At 51.8% G+C, this 22,304-nt stretch overlaps 1 protein-coding gene across 1 annotated transcript in view; it reads right to left on the bottom strand.

Moving 5' to 3' along the window:
• Nucleotides 1–22,304, bottom strand: part of HTRA1 (HtrA serine peptidase 1) — a 51,973-nt gene that overhangs the window by 11,105 nt on the left and 18,564 nt on the right. The window contains exons 2-3 of the mRNA XM_023241037.1: nucleotides 13,435–13,534; nucleotides 12,866–13,070 (exon numbers count right to left, since the gene is read on the bottom strand). Coding sequence (XP_023096805.1) covers nucleotides 12,866–13,070; nucleotides 13,435–13,534 — 305 coding nt within the window. The remainder of the gene's footprint in view (nucleotides 1–12,865; nucleotides 13,071–13,434; nucleotides 13,535–22,304) is intronic.

Genomic DNA, 22,304 nt, shown 5'->3' with positions numbered 1-22,304 from the left:
CCTTGACCGCTCAGCCCGCTCCTGGTTTAACTCCACAGTGCTGCCGGAAGGCTGGCTCCCGAGACACCCACATCAAAGCCGCCTCGAGGCTCCTGAGCAGACGCTCCGCCTGAGTCTCCTTCTGAAGCGGCCCCAGCTTCACAGGGCCTGTCGGAGAAGCCAGCCCCTCTCCCGACAGCCCCTTCCTACAGCTCACCATCCCGGGCACGCATCACGCCTGCGATGTTAAGACACAGGCATCTCTCCTCCACTGGGTTGGAAGCAAGGGTGCGAGCAGCATCTATTCCCACGTCGGATCCTTTAGCCACCGGGTGGATGAAAACCTAAGTCGGGTGTGCACACTGCAGCAACGTGTGTGTTGGGGGGGGAGGGCGGGGTGGTGCGGGGGGTTGAGCTCGTAAGTGGCCGCAGCGATACTCCAAGGTTCCGTATCAGAGCCGAGAAGGAGCCCTCGGGCTGTACCCGGAGAGCCTGAGTCTCACGTTTGGCCCAAGTCCTTCAAGGACTGGGGATATTTCATAGCGTGCCCGGTATGCTCCCGGTTCTCAAGGTCACATTCATGCTCATGGGGTGGGGCGGGGGAGCTATCTGGATGTGACTCAAGACCACTAAACAGCATCCTCACAACAGCACCACCGAGAGTGACTTTAAGAAAACACGAGGGGCGCCTGGGTGGCTCAGTCGGTTAAGCGTCCGACTTTGGCTCAGGTCATGATCTCACGGTCCATGGGTTCGGGCCCCGTGTCGGGCTCTGTGCTGACAGCTCAGAGCCTGGAGCCTGTCTCAGATTCTGTGTCTCCCTCTCTCTCTGACCCTCCCCTATTCATGCTCTGTCTCTGTCTCAAAAATAAATAAACGTTAAAAAAATAAAGAAAAAAAAAGAAAAAGAAAACACGAAATCCCCTAACTCCTGAGTTTTCAGCCCACTGTCACCCAGGTGGAGGGAGAAACAGCCCAGGTAAGGTTGTCAGAAGTCCTGGGTGTGGACTCCAAACTCACCAGGTCTGTATTAAATTACTAAACACTAGCCATTGGCAGGATACTGACTGTGAGGTGCGTTTAATGCTAGAACTTGGGGGAGGTGAGCGTAGAGTGTGATTAAAGAAGGCTCTCCCATTCATTTAATTACAACAAACAAACAACCAGCAGGCCTGGCAGCACTCCCGTGAAACACCACCACCATGAAAGAGAACTTTCTCAAGAAGCATTCACCGAGCGTCTCCTAAGTGCCCGGCACAGTGAACACAGAAGATCAATGAAATCCATCCGTGCCCACCCCTCCAGCCATACTGCCTGATGGGTTGGAGAGTCACACGGCAGTAAAAAAGCACATGGTCCAAATCTCCATTGCCAAGGTCAGTTCAGTCTAGAATGTTCCATAAAGGCTAAATATAGATCAACACGAAAAACGATTTGGGTGTTTCAATTAGGGTATTTTCAGCTGCAAGTATCAGAAAACCCTACTCAAAATGGAGTAAATGTCCAGCTGTTCAAGGGCAAGATGGTGGCAGGGCTGATCACCTCAAAGACTCATGGACATCCTTCCTTCTGTCTGACCAACTTAAGCCACCTGCCTCCCAAGTGTTATGTAAAGACAGGACTATGCCCAGTGGATGTAAAAGGATCTTTTCTCTTCTGTGTCTCTTCAGAAGAGCAAAGAATCCAGAGGCCCAGCACATTCTTCTTCCTGGGTCATCGGCCAGCAATTAGTCATAAGATTACCCTCAACCATGCTTCGACAAGGGGAACATGGCCCCCATGACTGCCTTAGCTTCTCCAGAATTTGTCTGCCTTAGGAATGGGGTGGATCAATGGGGTGGACAGACCAGGGCTGTAGCAGCAAGGAGAAGGAGGGCTGTGGGGTGGGAGCCATCAGCAACCCCCAAGGCTTAGGGGAAAATGGTTCACTGTAGAGCAGCGATCCTAGGCGTTCCTGGGTGGCTCATTCAGTTAAGTGTCCAACTCGGCTGAGGTCATGATCACACAGTCCATGAGTTCAAGCCCTGAATCGGGCTCTGTGCTGCCAACTCAGAGCCTGGAGGCTGTTTCAGATTCTGTGTCTCCTTCTCCACCTCTCCCCCACTCACGCTCTCTCTGTCGCTCTCTCAAAAATAAATATTAAACAAAGTTTAGAGAAGCGATCCTAATACCTAACAATGTTTGGGAAGGGCTCTACTAAGTATATGCTCCTTCATGCAGTTTTTGGGTGGGGTTCGGATGGGAGCAAAAGGAGAAATCTGCCTCAAAAACAAGTAATGGTCACGAAATGTCTGTGTTCGTGCAAGACACAAATGGTCCAAGCAGAGCCTGGCCTAACCCACCCCTTGTATGCGTGCCCTACGTGCGTCGTGCTCTGTCATCTGCTTGACCTTTACAACCAGACACTCTGGGGAGCCTGAGTGGCTCAGTCTGTTGAGTGTCCAACTTCAGCTCAGGTCATGATCTCATAGTTCATGAGTTAGAATCCCACATCAGGCTCTGGGCTGACAGCTCAGAGCCTGGAGCCTGCTTTGGATCCAGTGTCTCCCTCTCTCTCTGCCCCTCCCCTGCTCGCGCTGTTTCCATCTCTCTCTCTCTCTCTCTCTCTCTCTCGCTCTCGCTCTCGCTCTCTCTCAAAAGTAAATAAACATTTTAGGGGCGCCTGGGTGGCGCAGTCGGTTAAGCGTCCGACTTCAGCCAGGTCACGGTCTCGCGGTCTGTGAGTTCGAGCCCCGCGTCAGGCTCTGGGCTGATGGCTCGGAGCCTGGAGCCTGTTTCCGATTCTGTGTCTCCCTCTCTCTCTGCCCCTCCCCTGTTCATGCTCTGTCTCTCTCTGTTCCAAAAAATAAATAAACGTTGAAAAAAAAAAAAAAGTAAAAAAAAAAAAAAAGTCAATAAACATTTTTTAAAAAGTTTACAACCAGACGCTCAGTGGGACAGACCATCGTGCCCATGACAACGACGTTCCCACAGCTAGGAGATGGAGGTCCCAGGACCAGAATCCTCCCTCTGCCTCCACCCCAAGTGACCTTCTCTCCGGCCTACCCTGCCCACTGCCCAAATGCTCATGGTGCAGGACCTTCCCACAGGGGCGAGTGAGGGCAGCAGAGATGGTACATGAGAGGGCACCTGGGGAGTCGAAGGGCAGTCAGCACAGAAACCAGCCAGGGGAGGCCACGTTCACGAGTCCTCGGGGCGAGGGCCCGGGCCATGCTGTTTCTCCAGTGCCGGGAAGCTGAACTATCCTCAGACAAGCCTGGGCCGGGGCCTGGCGGCAGGGCTGTGTGGCCCCGCCTGCTTCGAGGACTCCGCGTGGGGCCTGGACTCCTGCTGAACGTGAATCACAGCCACCGGAAGCCCCGAGGAAGGAAGGCTGGGTCTGTGCTGGGTAACGTCCCGGGTGATGGCTTCCTTGGGGCTTATTCTCCAGCAGCAGCCAAGGGTTGTGCACAAGTGGAGACTCAGACACAGTCACGCCACACGCACACGCACATAGGTGCACACGCACATACGTGCCCCCTCGGCCGCCGCGTATCCCAGGAGCACGATGTCCCAGGCAGCGGGACAGCCGGGTTTGGACCCGGTTCTGTATTAACTCACGCTGCGACCTTGGGCCACCTGATTGACTTCTCTGAGTCCCGGATTTGGCCACTTCTAAAATAAGGTTGTTGGAGGCCGGTGATGTCCAAGGTCATTCCGGCTCTGACAATTAGGGTTCTTTCCAAAAGACCTGGCTGATTTCCAAAAAACCTATTAGCAGACAACCGTTAAAACTGATGAGATCAAAACAGGCACTGCCGTCCTTAATAAATCTCTTTTCCTACAAGTCCCCGACGGGGGCAGATGGTCCTTGCAAGCGCCTGCCTCAAGAGGAGAGGGGACTCCTGGAATTCTCCAGAGGCTGGCTCAGCCTGTAGTCATCTAGAGAGGACCTAAAGGCAATGGCCTGTCAGTCTTTCAGCGTCTGGCCACACTGGGTTCTGCCTACGGGCCCTTGAATGCTCTCAAACCACTGCACTCCTGCCCTGACGCTGACAGAGAAGGCCAATGAAACAAACCATAAAACTGAACGGAAAAAAATGTTTTTAACCTAATGAGGCAAGTGAACGACTTCTTTCTCTTCCTTGGAAAGTATAAAGTGCTCCTGTTACAAAAATATTTTCGTGGCCGAGTCGGCGGGAGCCGCTGCCGCTCCGCCGCCCGGCACACTCGTTGTCAAGGGGCTGGAGCCCCAGGCTGGTCCTGCGTGTGTCGGCCGCAGTGTGCCTCAAAGGCTAATGTTGCAGCGGCTGGCTGGGACTCAACTGAGTGATTCCATGTGCTTTCTGGAAACAGTTATGCTAACCTTTCATTTTCTTTATAAAAAAAAAATGCAATGGAGAAAATAGCACGTCCCCCATACCCAGCGAGAAGCAGAGCCACTAACTTGCCTGCTTACCGTGGAAAAGCAAACTAGGTCGCAGAGGCATTGGAGGGGGGGTGCTGTCAGCATCTAAGACTGTTCCACGGATGGGAGTAGGGGAGGGTTCAGGCGGGGGAGACGGGAGAAGTGGGGGAGGCAGAGGGAGAAAGAGACAGGAAGAGAGCATGGTCAAGCCTGAACAGAAAGAGGAGCAGGCCAGCAACCCCCTCGTCCCTGTCTGTGAACCCCACCAGAATATTTAGTCTCTGTCAGGCTATAAACACTGGCATCTCGAAAATTCCCTTACTCCTGTTGTTTAAGCCACAAAATGTCAACAGTTCTACATGGGAGCCCAGTGGCCAGTGACTGTACTTATTCCGTGGCATCCAGAGGAGGCAAAACATCGCCTCCGTCAAGCGTAACCCTGGTCTTCATACACCAGCCCCTGGATGCCTCCACATTTATCAAACGCTGACTTCAGCTTCACTGATAATAGTGATTGGCCGCTAAGCATCTATTATAAAAATCAATGAATAGGAAACTGAAAAACGAAAGAAATGAAAGAAAACCAGGTCTTTAAAGGCCCATCCCCAAAAACTGATCTCAAAAGATCCTTCCCTAGGGGTGCCGGGGTGGCTCAGTCGGTTGAACGTCCGACTTCAGCTCAGGTCACGATCTCACGGTCTGTGAGTTCGAGCCCCACGTCGGGCTCTGTGCTGACAGCTCGGAGCGTGGAGCCTGCTTCGGATGCTGTGTCTCCCTCTCTCTCTGCCCCTCCCCTGCTCATGCTCTGTCTCTGTCTCCAAAATAAATAAAAACATTAAAAAAAATTCTTTTAAAAAAAAGATCCTTCCCCAAGAGAAGTGCAGTGGTCCCTCTCTGGTGGATTCAGTGCTTAGCACACCACAGGCACCCGATGTCTGTTGAACTGAACTGGCTCCTTACTCCCCGTGACCACTTAGAGCTTGTGTCGTCCTGTACGCAGAGAAGCCCAAGGAAATACCTTTCCTTTCAATGTTTAAAATGTTTTTTAATATGTAACCTCCTCTACGTAAAAATAATCTGACACGGTCAGTGACACGGGATATATTATACTAAGCTAATTAACATATATCCGTGGCATAAAATGGAGTCACAGAGAATACTCTAACCACAAAGCCAATGGTTTCGATGAGCTGCCTGGTAACCAAAGCAAAGAGGGAAATACCATGAGTCACATGCTGTCATCACCAGATTCTGGAGCCTTCATTAGCAAAAGTGACTTGTTAATTAGCAGATGTACTAAAATAATCAGTTCTCAATTCACCAGAATGCCTTATTTCTCCCTTGCCACGGAAGGTGGTCATGATGGTGGTGGGAAAGCAGTTTTGGGAAACAGCATCTACACTGTCGTGGAACGAGGCAACCAGTTCATTACGAAGCCTCAGCACTTTCAGACTCTCAGGAGATTGACTACATGAGAGAGCGGAGCTTTCCAGAGTATGACCAGGAATTCCCAAGAACAAGGCCCATAAGAAATGTAGACAACATGCGGAAAAAGCAGCTAGCCAGAAATGTCGGCTGAGTTCTGAAGGGCTCCATTAACTCACTGAGAAATAAGTTTGCACGTGGTCCGAGGTCCAGAGGCTCCAGGCTCGGCCCGGATCTTCCCCCGGGTTGGCCCTATCTGCCCTTCCTGTCATGTCACCTCCAAATGTAAGCTTCCTTGCCTGCAATAGGTACAGAGGTCTCCCAGCCCCCAGTGCCTTCTACCTCTTCTGTTTGTTCCTTTTCTGCACCTGTCACCGACTTTTACGCCACCTGTCCTGTTTCCCACCCTCGACTGCCTTCTCACGGCTCTTGCCCAAGCGCTGGTACATCCTCAGCACCTAACACGCCGTCTGGCCAAGACAGACGCTCGGTAAAGACGTACAGAATCCGTGAGTGAATAAAGAGTAACTGAGGACAGTGAACAAACCAGACTCTAAAGATCTTTAGGATTTAACACTGGACACTCATTTTCAAAACATCTTGGAATTCACGGAAACGCTGCACTGAGAATACAGAGAAATGGGCAAAAACAAGGCTTCTCTCTGCCTAATCCAGCAAAACCGAAGCTGCGGAAGTAGCAGCAAAAAAGAGCACAATTCACACATGCACACGCGCTACACACACACGCGCGCACACACACACACACACACACACACACGCCCCAAGAGAAAGGGCAGATGAAATCAGCCTCTCTGGCCTCTGGTCACCTAGAGCCGCACCTCAATGGGTCTTAGGAGCACACTCAGCCCCCAGCACACTCAGCTCCTTAGGACAAGGTGTTAATCGCCTCACACTGGGGCTGGCAAGCCTTTTCCGTGAAAGGCCAAAAAGGAAATACTTTCAGCTTCACAGGCCCTGTGGTCGCCATCCTCACCACTCGACCCTGCTGGGGCGGGGCAAAAGCAGCCACAGACTGTAAATAAAGGAATGGGCATGGCTGCTGTTGCAATAAAACTTTATTTACAAAAACAGGTGGAGGGCTGGATTTGGCCCGCAGGCCGCGGCTGGCCAAGCCCGGACTCGAACGCATCGTGACACATTCACTACACTGTCAAACGGGAGCAGCGGATGTCCCCCGCGCAGTGAAGGGGACAGGAGACACTCCCGATGGGGCACCTACAAATTCAGGGGACTGAAAACCTGGGAACTGCTTTGTCACAACCATAAATAATAGTCTTAATCCAATTCCCTGAGGAGAGAGCGCCAAAGTGAAAAAAGGCATTACCATATTAAGAGAAAAAATAGCCAGAGAATTTCCTTAACAATCAGCTAAGTTCTTGAACCGGGGCCAGAGAACACACAAGGGCTCCGGTTTTGAGAGTTTGGGGAACTGAAACATTTTCGCATTCCAAGAGGAGCTTCAGTCAGAACATGAGGGGCCGCGTCGCCAGCAGCCTCTGCACAAAGGCCGCACGGAGGAATGAAGGCCGGCTTCCACCTCGCTGCCCGGGTTTCCATTACCTCATGAGCTATTGATTCCCACCCCCTAAAACTGGTAAAAATCAATACGGTAATAGAAGCCTTGGGGCGCCAACGGGGTCTGTGGCGTCTCTGGCCTGGGGAGCTCTGGGAGAGAAAGAGCGAGACCACAGAACGACCAGCACGGAGGGAGTGGGGAAAAGAATCCAAAAGGGAAAAACACAGAAACAAAATAAGAGGGTAGCTATGGTGGTGCGATCCACAGCCCAGGCTCCCAGTCACTTTACGAGGGCGAGGGACAGGCTCCAAAAGATGGGAGGCCATGCCAGTCCAGGCCCCGCGTTATCTGATTCACTCTCGGACGGCTCGCGCGGCTTAGTCAGCGCCTTCTGACGATCAGGCTGCCTGAGGAGAGCTGGCTGGCGGGCGGGCATGAGTCACGCCTGGCACCACACCACCCCCGGCCTCGCCACGGTCCCGGGGCCCCCTTGAGCCCTCCTCGGGGTGGATTCGCCGCCACGCACCGGGCCAAATCTTGAGACACGGGTCTGGAGAAGACAGAGCCTGCCGAGCGGCCACTGGGACCCGTGCGGGAAAGGCCTGGGGCCCTCGACCCCGAGGGACCCCTGTCCCGAGCTGCACAGGATCAGAGCTGGCAGCTGTTCCTGCCCCAGCGGCTGGCTCAGCAGCAAAACGACCCTCTGAAAACCAAGCAGCCCCCCCCCCGCCTGCCCAGAAGTCCTCCTCTTGGGCCACTTCAAATGAGTCTGGCCTGTAGGCGGCAACCGGCCCCAACGTGGCCGGGGACGGACGCGGGCCTGGGGGCGAGGGAAGAAAAACACCTCCCAAGCCTCAACCTCACCGCTCCCACACATTTCCCGGGTTGTTGGCGTCAGGGGAAAGCGCCCACAGGAAACCTAACTGCCTCAGCAGTGCGTTGAGTTACCAAAGACCACAGAGCTGCGGGAGCCCAGGCAAAGCCGGGTGTCCGTCCAAAGCAGACGGGCCTCGGGATCCGATGAGCACTGGCTGAGGAGGGTGGGGGGAGCGTGGGCCATCACACCCTCATCTGACAGTGGGACACAGGCCACCACGGGAGCCCTGCGACTCCCTGCTCTGGCATTCCTTGGAGCAGAGGGCACTTAGATTCGTACCGGGACACGGGTGCCCAGCACCTACGACCTGACATGTGAGTGTGACAGGCGTGTCCCTCACGCTCCCGCCGGCGAGGAAAAACTTAAATCAACAAATAAGGCAACGGTAGATTATGCTAAGGAGAGGAGCAGCGGGGGGGTATGAACAGTGACGCGTGACTGTCCTCAGAGTGACAAGTTGGGGGTTGAGATGTGGGCACCCCCTCGGGTCGTGGGTCGGGGAAGGGCTGTCTCGGGCAGAATTTGGCAGGAGCCCCGAAGAGATGGGAAGGCCAGCTCTGGAGGAGGTGCAGGGAGATACCCCGGGGTGCGGGGGGGAGGCACGGCCAAGACCCCCCACACACACCGGGTAGAAACAGCACTGGTGTGAAAGAGGCTAAGTAGAGTGGGTGGCGGGCGGGCCGAGGGGGGAGATGAGGTTGGGAGGAGGCGCGCCCCATCTGGCCAGGCCTCCGAGGCCCCGGGAGAGGAGCTAAGCTCTCTTCGGAAGAGCACTGGGAAATGCATCAAGGGGACACAGCACACGGTCCGAAAGTCAGAACCAGCGAGGGAGGCGTGGGCTTTTTCGCCTGGTGTTTCCTCGTCAACACGGCTGGAAAACCGCTGTAACGAAAGGAGATTTCCCCTCAATGCATCCCCAGGGTTTCTGCCCTGGAGTCGGGCCTAGAGAAACCACGTCGCTCTCTTTCTACCTCTGCCTCTATACGCACCCCCTCTCCTTCTCGGCCTCTCTCTCCACCCCACTCTCTCTCTCTTTCGGAACCGCTCAGAGAGGAGACTGCACGGACAAAATGCTGCCTGGGGATGAAATGTTTAAATGTTCTGCCAACACGCCCAGTGTCATGTTAAACACACTTGGAAACAGTTTGTATCCGAAGCCAAGCTAGTCTGCCCTCAAAGCTGCTTTCTATTAAAATGTTTGCATGCACCCGCTGTCCCAACTTCCTGCAGCTGGAGCTCCCTCCCCAGGCCACTGCTGGCCCCAGGAAAGAGGAGGTGCAAAACCTAGGACAGAAGCACAGAATGGGCCTGGGGGGGGGGGTGACCCTCCTCCCCCAGCTTGGGGGGTGGGGGACAGGGGGACAGACCGGGCCACGCGGCTGCTGGCGAGCCTTCTTCCGAAAGTTCTCCCGTCTCCAAACTCAGCAGGGAAAGTGAGCGCACATGTGTCTTCTCAGCCGTGAGAAGCAAAAACAAAGCTCCTTGGTCGCCAGCCCAGACATGTCGCTGGAAATCTCAAGCCAAAGGGGGTTCACTGGAGACGCGAGGGGAGCTCCAAGAATGGAAGGAAAAGTAGACAGACTGGGCTCAGAGAGGGCTGGAACTCAGACAGTGCCTGGGGGTCTCAGCAGCAGGGGCTCCACCCACGTGGCCCCTGCAGTTTTTGTGAGGGCGACAGACAGGTGCACCCCTGAGGGGAGGGCCTGCTTGATCTAACGGGGCCACGGGGGGTGGGGTACCGTGACAGACGGTCCCACCAAGACTGCCCAACGGGGAGAAGCAGACCCCAAAGAAGATGCTAGCTGCTGTTCCCAGGAGACGGCGGCCAGATAGATGACAAGGGGCATGACAACAGATGTCCATGGTAATTTCTATTCCTTAAAAGTGTTGAGAATACCACACTCAGGAAGGACAAGAGCTGTTTAAAGTCATGGAGAGCCTCCAAAAGAAATCACGACTGGGGGGGGGGGGGACTCCGAGTAAGAAATGGCCCCAGGGCCATGAGCCACCAAGTTAGCTACCCAGCCCACAAACTTGGCGGGCCATCACATCAATTTCTTTTTTTTTTAATTTTTTTTTTCAACGTTTATTTATTTTTGGGACAGAGAGAGACAGAGCATGAACGGGGGAGGGGCAGAGAGAGGGAGACACAGAATCGGAAACAGGCTCCAGGCTCTGAGCCATCAGCTCAGAGCCTGACGCGGGGCTCGAACTCACGGACTGCGAGATCGTGACCTGGCTGAAGTCGGACGCTTAACCGACTGCGCCACCCAGGCGCCCCCGTCAATTTCATTGGGTTAACAGGAAACAGCCCCGGGGGCAGCTGGGCCACAGTCCCCCGAGGCACCATTTGGAATGATGTTCGATCCTCAGGCCCAGTTTTTGCCGGTTCTGTTCCTCCTTGCTCTGAGTTTTCGCACTGGCTTTCTTCTCTTCTGCTATTCCTCAGAGTGACTCAGTGCAAACTCACATCCCATCCACAGCCTGCAGGTTATTAAATCGTGCGCTGGGGCGGATTTGGGTTTGCCCAGAGGAGAGGCTCCTTCCAAATTGAGCCTCCTTCCGAGTCAGTCTCTGACCCCTCCTAAAGAATCAATCATCAAACTACGGGAACAAAAGGGAAAGAGCTGAAGAGATGGTTTTACTCTCCCCGCTTCCCACTACTATCAGCAAAAAATAAAAAAAGCAGTTTAGTAAGTGGAAGCGAGTCTCTTGTGTGGGTGTCTGCAATTTAATATCCATTCATTTCCGATTCCTTTTTAAAGAGCCACATTTGGCTCAGCTTTTAAATTTTAAGCACCTTTCTCTTGAGCTGGAAACACATGGCAAACTGTGCTGCAGGGCGAAGGGCTGGACCCCCGGCGGGGGCTGGGGGGGGGGCAGGGGGGGGGCTGCAAGGGCTGGGTCGGAAACACCGCAGAGCTGGTCTGTTGAGATGTTTCACGTCCTGCCTGGACATGTCAGGGATGACACAAGGATACAGTCTCCACCTTGGCTCAAAATCTGAAAAGAATATCCCCCTGGCCAGAGGCACATTATGTGCCCACGCATTCCAAACACAAAATTACTCAGCGGCGGCAGCTCACTTAGCATCCGGGCCAGCACCCTGCCTGCAGAGAGCCCCGACTGCTGGCTGCCTTCCAGGAGCTTGGGGGGGGAGCTGAAAAGTCTTGCCTGTGGCCACAGGATGTGCTATTCTGGCCAGCCTCCTTCCGATGAGACTACCACATCCTGGACACCTTTCGAGCAGCACGTTCCTAAATAAGGAAGTGCCAGCCTTCCCGTGGGCTATCTGAAGCCCAGCCATCCGATCTCCCCCAAAAGGCTGGGTTCCATTCCTTCGGTAAAGGCCACGGCCTTGGGCAGTTGAGGGTCAGGAGCCTGGCTTGGCTTGGAAGGTTAGTTTCACGGCAGCACAGCTGTGTGACTTCCGGCAGGTTATTTCCTGTTTCTTCCACCATAAAATGGGGACGATACAGCTATCTTGTTGATTAGATGGAAGTTATGCATGAAGGCAGAGGCTGGATCAGCACTGGAGCTCGCTGAGTAGAAGTTATTACGATTATATTGTGACCAATAAACACATCTTCAAAGAGAGATGTTGCTAGAAATTCCACAGCTACCTAATAGAAATAATATCCAGTCGAGACTTTGCTAAAGGCCACCAGGCACGGAGCCGGATAAACAGCTCAGACAACAAACAGCCTGTGTCAAACTCCACGGGTCTGCCTTCAGAGCCCACAAGCAGGCAAAGGTAGGTAAAGAGGTGGGAAAAAAGACCCCTCCTGGCTCTCAGTCTAGGACCTTTTCCTGGGCCAACAACAGGATTCCAGCCTCCCCAGGGTCTCCCTTCCCTATGAAGTCTGCAAGATCACAAGGGCACGAAGCAACCAGAAAATGCAATCTCACTGCACACACCACAGAGCAAACCAAGCCTCCCCAATCAACACACCATCAAGCGGGAATTGGTGATGGCCCCTGAGACCTGGATTTGATTTCAGGTAGGAAGACTTGCCAAACAAATCAACACAGCAAAAACGACAGCAAGGAGAATACTTAAACAGAGAGCAAACCGCTTTCAAACACAGCATTTCCCAGACTGAGCTCACTATGTCTCAGTTTTGCCAAAAAAAAAAAAAAAAGTCCTAAGCTCAGATGATTATCATTTGGAGTATACACCCTTTTGTGGGAGACTCCTGTGCCCGTGAGCATATTAAAAGTTCTGAGAAGTTCTGTAAGGAAGAAATCCATCAGCGGTGCTTTAATTCAAGGTTTCCAAAACTTTTTTAAGAATGGAGCATTGTTTTAAAACACTTCTAGTAACCCTGAAAAAAACCAATCTGGGAGACCCGGTTTGTTTTCAAAGCTGCTGAAATGCACAAATGAAAACAAATCTGTAACAATAGTTGCCTGGAGGTCAGGAATGCAAGGGAGCCTCAAGGTTCACTGCTTACCTACTAATGTCTTTATAAACCTGTTGCTTTCTTTTATAAAAATGTCAGCTTCTATTTTTAAAACTCTGATCTTATAGTCTGCTTATTAAAGAAGCTTCCGTGAGCCCCATTTTCTCGCCCAGCCCAGGCCAGACTCCCAGCATCTCTGAAACGCTCCCAGGTTTGCGACCTGGGAACTGAGTTCTGCAGATGGGGAGTGCACGTACCTCGTGGTCAATTTTGATAAGTGCAATGTCTGCCTTTTCATCCACATCCTTGATTTTGGCTTCGTAGGTGGCACCATTTTTCAGCTCAACCTTGACCCGATGCTTGTTGGTCACCACGTGGGCGTTGGTCACGATCAGTCCATCTTCGGACACGATAAAGCCAGACCCACTGGCCACTGGCACCTCCCTCTTAGAAAACGGAAGCCTAGAACCCAGAGGAGAACCCGGTTAAGCCTGAAACACCTTACAATCAACGGTCTATTTAACATTCAAAACAACGGAAGGCTACTGACTTTTGCGAGCTCCAAAAAACTCCACTTACAACATATTCTTAGGGGCTCTCTTCAGCACTAGAGGTTCTTAACTCCTCTAGGAGGGTCAAGAATGTAGCTTTAAAGAGTCAAAAGGGAAAGCCCACTAAGGGAGAAACAATATCTTCCCGTAGGAATATAGTCAATGGCACTTGGACAAATCCAAGGGCCTCAGAGATAGCTCTGATGCTTTGCTAACGGCAGTGCATCTCGGTGGGAGCATCAGAGGTCGTGGGAAAACAAGAAGGCCCTCTTTACTTGCGGAACAACTCGATGTGAACCACAGCAGGAGCGATCTTCTCCACCACATCGGCGATGAAGTTGTATTTATGGCGCAAACTGTTGGGGTCTTCCTGCCCTGGGAACAAAGCAAAGACAGGGCACTTCAAGACCTTGTTGCTCTGTGCTGTGGGTTCCTGGGGAAGGCATGGGCGAGAAGGAGCCAAAATATATGCCCGGGGCCTTTGGAAACCTGGACAAGCGAGGACAAGACCCCAGACCTGAGCTCCTTTGCAAAGATCCTTGCGGCTCTCAAGGAAACGTCCACTTAGGCAAGAAGCAACACCCATCACAGAGCACCTCTTTGTTCCGCTTCTTTCCTTCCAACAGCTTCGCTACAAAAATGCTGAGCCAGAGGCACCAGCCGATACCTGGACCTCCTAGCAGCCCCCCTGCAAAGGCGGTGGCACGCAGGGTCACAGTCCCGGCGCCACCCTCCGCCACAGCCCTGCCAGCCCTTCCCAGCACATCGCCACCACCGAGGGGAGGGCTGAGGTTGCTTTGGAGGAGATGCCCATTAGACATTATAGACTGAAAACACTATCATGAAAAGGCATTAAGGCAAAGGCACAGATCCTGTCTTTCCCACTGATACCACAAAGGTGAACAGAGGCCACCGTCTGTCCCCAGAGCAACTTTCCATTACGTCTGGTTTCTTCCAACACCCTGGGACATCCCAGGCCAGAAGGCACAAGAAGTGCCTTGATACTGTTAGGGGGGAAAGAAAGAGAGAGAAATCAAACGACCGCAATTTCTATATAAACATACACCCTGTAATTAGTGAGCCCCCATTTCAAAGCTACTTTCAGACAAAGCGATCCCACATCCCAGTGTAGGGCTCTCACCCAGCAAGGCCAGAAAGTTGGTCTCTGCCAACACCATGGCATCTGGTGCAGAAAGGAGCTACCAGAGACTCAGGTCCCAGGACACCCGTCCTGCTAGCACGGGTGGTGACAGAGGCAGGGTAGCCCCAGGAAGTTATTCCCTGAGCCTGCTGCTCTGGCCCCAAATTCATGCCACCTGCTGATATCCCTCGACATGTCTCTCTGCCTTCACGGACCAGGGCGGTTCTAGGCTAGTCTGCCGCAAAGAACCCCTTCCTGGCTCTCTCCACGCCTCCCTCGGGCCAGTCGCCTAGCCCAATGCGACACAAAGCAGGCTCCAGGGACCAGTGGCCCTGCCAGCGTCATGGCCCCTCGGTCCCATGCAGACACTGACAGGGAACCTGCAGGAGCCCTTACAGCGGTAACCTTCCGTCTGGCGCACCCAAACATTTTAAACTGAGGCTTATATTTTGTGTCCTTTTTATGACATTTTGGTAGGAATTCATTTTAATTGATCCATAATGGATAGGGAATAAAAGGAAAAGAAATCTGTTCCTTTGCCACAGATGGTCTAAGAAGCACGGATCTGTCCCCCTCACCTGTCACTCCCTGTCACAGCTCACTCAGCGGGATTCACAAACCACCCTGCAGCTTAAAAAGAAACCACTGGGGGCACCTGGGTGGCTCAGTCGGTTGAGCGAACGACTTCGGCTCAGGTCATGATCTCATGGTCCATGAGTTCGAGCCCCGCGTGGGGCTCTGTGCTGACAGCTCAGAGCCTGGAGCCTGTTTCGGATTCTGTGTCTCCCTCTCTCTCTGACCCTCCCCCGTTCATGCTCTGTCTCTCTCTGTCTCAAATAAATGTTAAAAAAATTTTTAAAAAAGAAACCACTGGCCTGCAAAACTGTCCATCACTAACCCAAGATAGGGCCTGTGTGCCCCACTCCCAACACATGTGCACAGAGGTGCAAACACACCCACACATACACACTCATACCCATGAGCCCACACATACACATGCACACTCAGACATTCATGCACAGACTCCATCTCTCATACAAACCCACGTATGCCTGTATACTCTCACACCCACTCGCATATACGTGCACATACATGCACACATATACACACTCCCACACACATACACTCACGTATATGCACACTCTTAACATACACTCACACACACAGAACCACACACCCACACTCACCCGCATTTACACATGCACTCACATACACATATAAATGTGCACACACACACACACATACTTATACACACACACAGAGACTCACACACCCACACGCCTCCCTCCCCGTGAGCAAGGGCTGCAGCCGCTTCCCAGGCTCTGGGCCGGCAGTAAAAGCTGTGAGCCTTGCCAGTGCCTGTGGCTCTCAGAGTTTCGTCTCCACAGGTTTCCCCGGTGGCTCCCTGTCTAGACTGTGCTGAACCCACGGCTGCGTGTCCCCACCAGAGACCTCAGCAATGCAACTCGATACGCTGGGCCCCGGGACATCGAGGGGACCAGCCTGCCTCTCCCACGCTTCCCTTCTGAGAAGTGAGAGATCATCGATGAGCAAAGGGCCCCTCTGTGGCCGGGCTGCCGGGCTCTGCGCTACTTTACTCCAGGGCTGGAATCCACTCTCTTTTTGCACAGCCTGATTTTCTAAGGTCAGAAGGTCTGCACCCACCAGATAAGGAAAACTAATTCAACAAGTTCGTGGTAGCATCATTTTATCATTTTTGCTTTTAAAGCCCCTTCATGCAGTAGGTGCTTGTTGGTCACCCTGCCTCCCTAAGGGTGAGGAAAATCAGGTATTGTTCCCATATTATATTTAGGGAAACTGAGGCTCACAGACCTTAAATGACTTCTCCACAAACACTACATGTTCTTTTTTTTTTTTATTTTTTTTAACGTTTATTTATTTTTGAGACAGAGAGAGACAGAGCATGAATGGGGGGAGGGTCAGAGAGAGGGAGACACAGAATCAGAAGCAGGCTCCAGGTTCTGAGCTGTCAACAGAGAGACTGACGTGGGGCTCGAACTCACAGACCGCGAGATCACGACCTGAGCCGAAGTCGGACGCTTAACCGACTGAGCCACCCAGGTGCCCCGACACTACATGTTCTTAATACAGAGTATAAATAACGGGGAAATCTGGGCAAATCTACAACTTTTTCTTTTTTAAAAAAGTGTTTAGCTTTGAGAGAGAGAGAGCATGCGCGAGCAGGGGGCAGGCAGGGAGAGGGGGAGACAGAGGATCCGAAGCAGGCTTCACCACGACAGCAGACAGCCCGATGCGGGGCTCAAACTCAAGAACCGCGAGATCATGACCCGAGCCGACGTCCGACGCTCAACTGACTGAGCCACCCCGGCACCCCTACAACTTTTCTTCTTAATACCGGCCCCAGACATATCTGCCATCTCCCAGGTTTCCAGGTAGTGGCGGTTAATTGATTGGTCTGTCTCCCCAAGGGCTCTCAAGGGAGATATAAATAAGGGGACAGAAACATTCCTTCTGACCACAGAACCTGGCGACCATCACCCAGAGACAGCTGTAAACAAACGCATCTGGGCCTCCTCAGGCCAGCTTCCTGGGAAAGGCCAAAAGGAGGTTTAACGCCAAAAGGCCAGCAACCTCCAGGTCAGCATGGCGTTTCAGGGACCCTCTCAATCACAAGAGTCTTACCAGCAAGGATCCTTGATTCACTTCCTCTTTCTGACTTCCCAGAGTAGGCATGGGAGAATTTGGCTGCATCAGGGGTAAAAATGAACATGGGTTTTTCCAGGTCCTGTGAGAACCAGCTGCTTTGTCACATAAACTAGAGAAAGTGGCTCCAGGCACGGTGCATTCCAGGAAAACAACATGGGAGATCAGCGAGGACACGGGCCTGGGCGCTTAGAAGGCCCAGGGCCCATCCCACTTTCCGGGTGGCCTTCATTTCCCCATCTGTGAAATGGGGCCGACTGCCTCTAGAATGAGCTGCAAAGTCCATCCAGCCCAGTTCCAACATTCTGTGATCTGATCCCCGTCTCTCCCTCTCACCCCAACGTGCGATGGCAAGATAAAGAACTTGTGGAATTTGAGGCCGGGCACAGGACTCTCCAAACTCCGCACGTGAGTACGCAGAGAGGAGGAAAAGCGGGAGGACGGACCATAATGAAGAGCCCAACTGACAAGCCTTAATTGTGAAGCTTTGATGAGAAAACCACCAGTGCCCCCCCCCGCCCGCCCCCCGCCATCACCAAGGGGACCCGCATCGGCGGGAAAATGAAATAGAGCAGAAACAATGATCATAAGGAACATCAACTGATTGTTCAAAGATGGGCAAAATGTGAAACCAGAGAAGTGGTGTTTGGCTTCTCGAAATGCTATTTCAGAATGAGGAATGGAAACGTCTCTAAGACCAGCATGGCTCAGGGTCAGAGTCCCGCTCCATGTCAAAGGCTGTGCATCAAACTAGAGGAGGCTGGCACGGCCCCCTGGTCGTTACAAACCCTGGCTGGCTCACCTGCTCACATCTCAACTGCCAGCCAACTGTCTTCCTTCCAGAAGGGTCACCCGAGGTGGAGAATTCCCCAAGGTGGACCCCGGCTGGCTCTGCCACAATCTAGGTGATTTTAGACGGATGGAGGAGGGCCGGGGCATCCAGGCCACTAAGCCTGGGGAAAATGGCTAAGAGCCCAGGCTGTGGTCTCAGCAGAGTAAGTGTGGCGCTCGGCACAGCAGTTACCTGCTGTGTGACCTTCGGTATGTCACCTCACTCCTCCAAGTCTCATCCCCCTTGTCCAGAAAATGGGGTGACAATAAACCTGCCTCAGTGCGGTTCTGAGGCCGAGTGTATGAGCTACTGTATATGAAGTGTTTGGCCAAGTCGCAGTGTAGAGTTTAAAAATAAAAATAGGGGCGCCTGGGTGGCTCAGTCGGTTAAGCGTCCGACTTCGGCTCAGGTCATGATCTCACGGTCCGTGGGTTTGAGCCCTGCGTTGGGCTCTGTGCTGACAGCCCAGAGCCTGGAGCCTATTTCAGATTCTGTGTCTCCCTCTCTCTCTGCCCCTCCCCTGTTCATGCTCTGTCTCTCTCTGTCTCAAAAATAAATAAACGTTAAAAAAAAAATTTTTTTTAAATAAATAAATAAATAAATAAATAATAATAAAAATAAACAGTGCTGCTCTTTTTACGGTAAAGGTGCTCAGGAGACAGCTCTGGACAGGTGTGAACACCACACGCCTCAGCGGTACAGCAGAGAAGTTAAGGGGAGACGTGAGGGTGTCCACAGAACCAGGCTCCCCACCTCAGCAAATTTGTTCAGGTCCTGGAAATTCCTCCTCCCAGGGCCATCACGGCCGCCGCTGCAGAGGCAGAGATCAAGGGCAAGTTGTGTGGCAGGCCAATGTTTCCGGCCTGGATGTTGACCTGTGCTCCCCAGCGTACAAGGCTAACCCGCACAAAGGGTAGCAAAAAGGATGATATATCGTGACCAGGTGGGGCTTGTTCCAGAAAGGATCGATAAGACTTCACATCAGAAAACTAATCAATGTGGTGCTGAGAAAACTCAAGCGATTATCCCAATAGTTGCAAAAAGATGGGACAAAACTGAACGCCCACTCGTGACAAAAACACTCAGCAAACCAGAAAGAGAACTTCCTTCACCTGATAAAAGGGATTAATAAAAAAAACCTGAAACCAACATCATTCTCAACGGTGAAAGACTGAATGCTTTCTCTCTAAAACTGGGAGCACGACAAGGCCATTCACTCTTCCATTCAGTATTGTATTGATGTCCTAATTGGAACAGTTAAGCTAGAAAAAGAAATTAAAGGCATAGAGATTAGAAAGGAAAACATAAACCTGCTACTATTTGAAGATGGCACGATAGTCCATATGGAAATTGCTTAAGAATCTCAAGTATACCTGCTGGAGTGAGTGAGTGTGTCAATGTCACAAGAGAACACAGGTCAACACACACAATCGTATTTCTATGTATTAACCATAAACTATTGGGGACACCGGGGTGGCTCAGTCGGTGAAGCGTCTGACTTTAGTTCAGGGCATGATATCGTGGTTCACAGGTTCGAGCCCTGCATCGGGCTCAGTGCTGACAGCTCAGAGCCTAGAGCCGCCTCAGATTCTGTCTCTCTCTCTCTCTGCCCCTCCCCTGCCTCTGCTCTCTCTCGCTCGCTCTCTAAAAGAAATAAAACATTTTTTAAAAAAACAATAAACCATTGGGGCGCCTGGGTGGCTCAGTCAGTTGAGTGTCTGACTTCAGCTCAGGTCATGAACATCTTTTTTTTTTTTTAAGTTTTTTTTTTTTTAATTTTTCTAATGTTTGTTTATTCTTGAGACAGAGACAGAGCACGAACAGGGGAGGGGCAGAGAGAGAGGGAGACACAGAATCTGAAACAAGCTCCAGGCTCTGAGCTGTCAGCAGAGAGCCCGATGCGGGGCTCGAACCCACGAACTGTGAGATCATGACCTGAGCCGAAGTCGGACGCTCAACCGACTGAGCCACCCAGGTGCCCCATGAACATCTTTTAAAAAAACAATAAGCTATTGGGGCGCCTGGATGGCTCAGTTAGCTGAGTGTCTGTCTTTAGCTCAGGTCATGATCTCATGGCCCGTGAATTCAAGCCCTACGTAGGGCTCTGTGCTGATAGCTTGGAGCCTGGAGCCTGCTTCGGGTTCTGTGTCTCCCTCTCTCTCTGCCCCTCCCTCACTCATGTTCTCTCTCTCTCTCTCTCTCTCTCTCTCTCTCAAAAATAAATAAAAACATTAAAAAAATTTTTTTAAACTGTTGGAAATTAAAATTTTTTAAATACCAATTATAGCAGCAAAAATATTAAATACATAATAGGTAAATATTTCACTTTAAACTGAAAAACTGTGAATAACTAGGATTAGAATAATGAGTCACAGCATTTTACAGGACAGGCCTTTCCATCTACCTAATAAATATTTATCATTACTAATGTTTAACACAACAAATGACCCATTAAGAGCAGCCAACATTTCCTATTATTTAATGAGTTTAAAACTGCCAGGATTTCATCCAAAGATAATAAATGATTTTTCTTTCCTCTGTATAAACTACTAGGAAAACACACAACTCCATAAATGCTGCTTCCTTGAACCCCATCTTCCCCGGGGTTTTACAGATAATACTTACCTACTTTCAAAAACTTCCACGCAGGGGGGAAGAGAGAGATACACACAGCCTGCCCAGTTTCATTAATTCGTATCAAAATTAGCATAACAGACACTTCCATTATTGAGTGTTTGCTGAAAAGTGCCAGGCACTAGGTTAAGAATTTGACATTCGTGATCACAGTGAAGACAAATGCGTTGCAGTGAAAATGAAAAATCACAATGTGGGGGCCACGAACCAACAGGTGGACTTTTATCTATGCTCCTCTCCGAAGATTTAGCACCGAATTAGACCCGTGCTTTAAAAACATCAAAGTGTGCGTGTGTTCCTATTTAAGGCAAAAATGTCTGGTAAAGATTAGATGTGGGGCAAGAGGAAAAGATCAAACTCGTATACTTCCCTCCTGCCAGCTCCTCAGCGCAGGCCAGAGGTTGTACAGGGTATGAAAGTATATGGGAGCAGAGAAATACGCCAGAGGAAAGACTTAATTAATAATAATCACAGTAGGGCACCTGGGTGGTTTAGCCAGGTAAGCTTCAGACTCGATCTCAGCTCAGGGTATGAGCTGAGCTCAAGCCTTGCATCGGGCTCTAGGCTGATGGCACAGAGCCTGCTTGGGATTCTGTCTCTCCTCCTCTCTGCCCCTCACTTGTTTGTGCTTTCTCTCTCTCTCTCAAAATAAATAAACTTAAAAGAATAGTAATAATAATAATAATAATAACAATAAAGAATTCTATTGTCTCCATAGGAAACATTACAAACTCACTGTCATATGAAAGGTGATCCAAGGCTCTATAATTTTGAACTTTTTCTTTCTTTTGTAAATTTTTAAAAATCTTTTAGAGCACACACGCACGCACACGCACACGCACGCACGCACAAGCTGAAGAGGGGCAGAGGGAGAGAGAGAATCCCAAGCAGACTCCGCGCTGTCGGCACAAAGCCCGACGTGGGGCTCGATCCCACAAACTGGGAGATCATGACCTGAGCCGAAATTAAGAATCAGATGCTTAACCAGCTGAGCCATCCAAGGCGCCCCTTGAATTCTTTTTCGCAAAGAGGTTCCTGAATTGTCTATGTCTCAGGTCCCATACAACCTGGACCTGCCAGCAGGGAGGTGGGAGGACCAGCTCCTAACCGAGTAGCAGGCCTGAGTCCCACTCACTCCCCAGCTCCCTGGATTTCTGGAGCTCGTGACTGGCTCGCCGTGTAAGGCGAGGAGTGGGGGACCCTTGAGCTACATCTACAGGATGCGCTGCCTCAGTCACCAGGACTCCCGGTCACCGTCCAGACACCATGGCTAGCAGGGGAGGCATCTGCTTTAGGAGGACCAATGGAGCCCTCCTGGCAGTCCCAGGAGAGCCCCGGGGCCGCCCCGGGGGCAGCTGCCACCGCAGACCTGGCTCCAGGAATCCCAGCATGGATCCCAGATGCCCTGACCCTGTTCTCGGCTCCACGGTTTCCCAATCTGGCCTGGCAGCTCCGGGTCGCACCTACAGGGAATAGATGGGATGCCGGGCTGAGCTCCAGCCCCAGAAGATTCCTAGCAGCGTCAGCGACGCTGGGAAAGATCACAAGGCTCCCGTCAGTGCCAGGATGACTCCAGAGCCAGACTTGGCCTCAAATCCTGATGCTGCCCCTTCCAGCCGTGTTAACTTCCGGCAGTGGCTTTCTCTCCGTCCGAGCCTCAGTCTCCCGTTCTGCATCCTGAAGATAGTACCACCTCGTCCAGGTGGTGGGGAGTCCAAAGCGGGACAGTGCCCACAAAGCCTGCCCTCAAGGCCATTATCACCTCCCAGCTCTCAGCCTGCGCACCACCCAGGTGCGTTTCAGGGCTCCCAAGCGCCTCCTCCCACACTCCTAAGACTTCTCAGAATCCCGTT

The sequence above is a fragment of the Felis catus genome, chromosome D2 (genome assembly GCF_018350175.1).
Source record: "Felis catus isolate Fca126 chromosome D2, F.catus_Fca126_mat1.0, whole genome shotgun sequence".
Classification (NCBI taxonomy): Eukaryota; Metazoa; Chordata; class Mammalia; order Carnivora; family Felidae; genus Felis; species Felis catus.
Note: the sequence above shows the minus strand (reverse complement) of the source record. Positions and strands in the feature narration are given on the sequence as shown.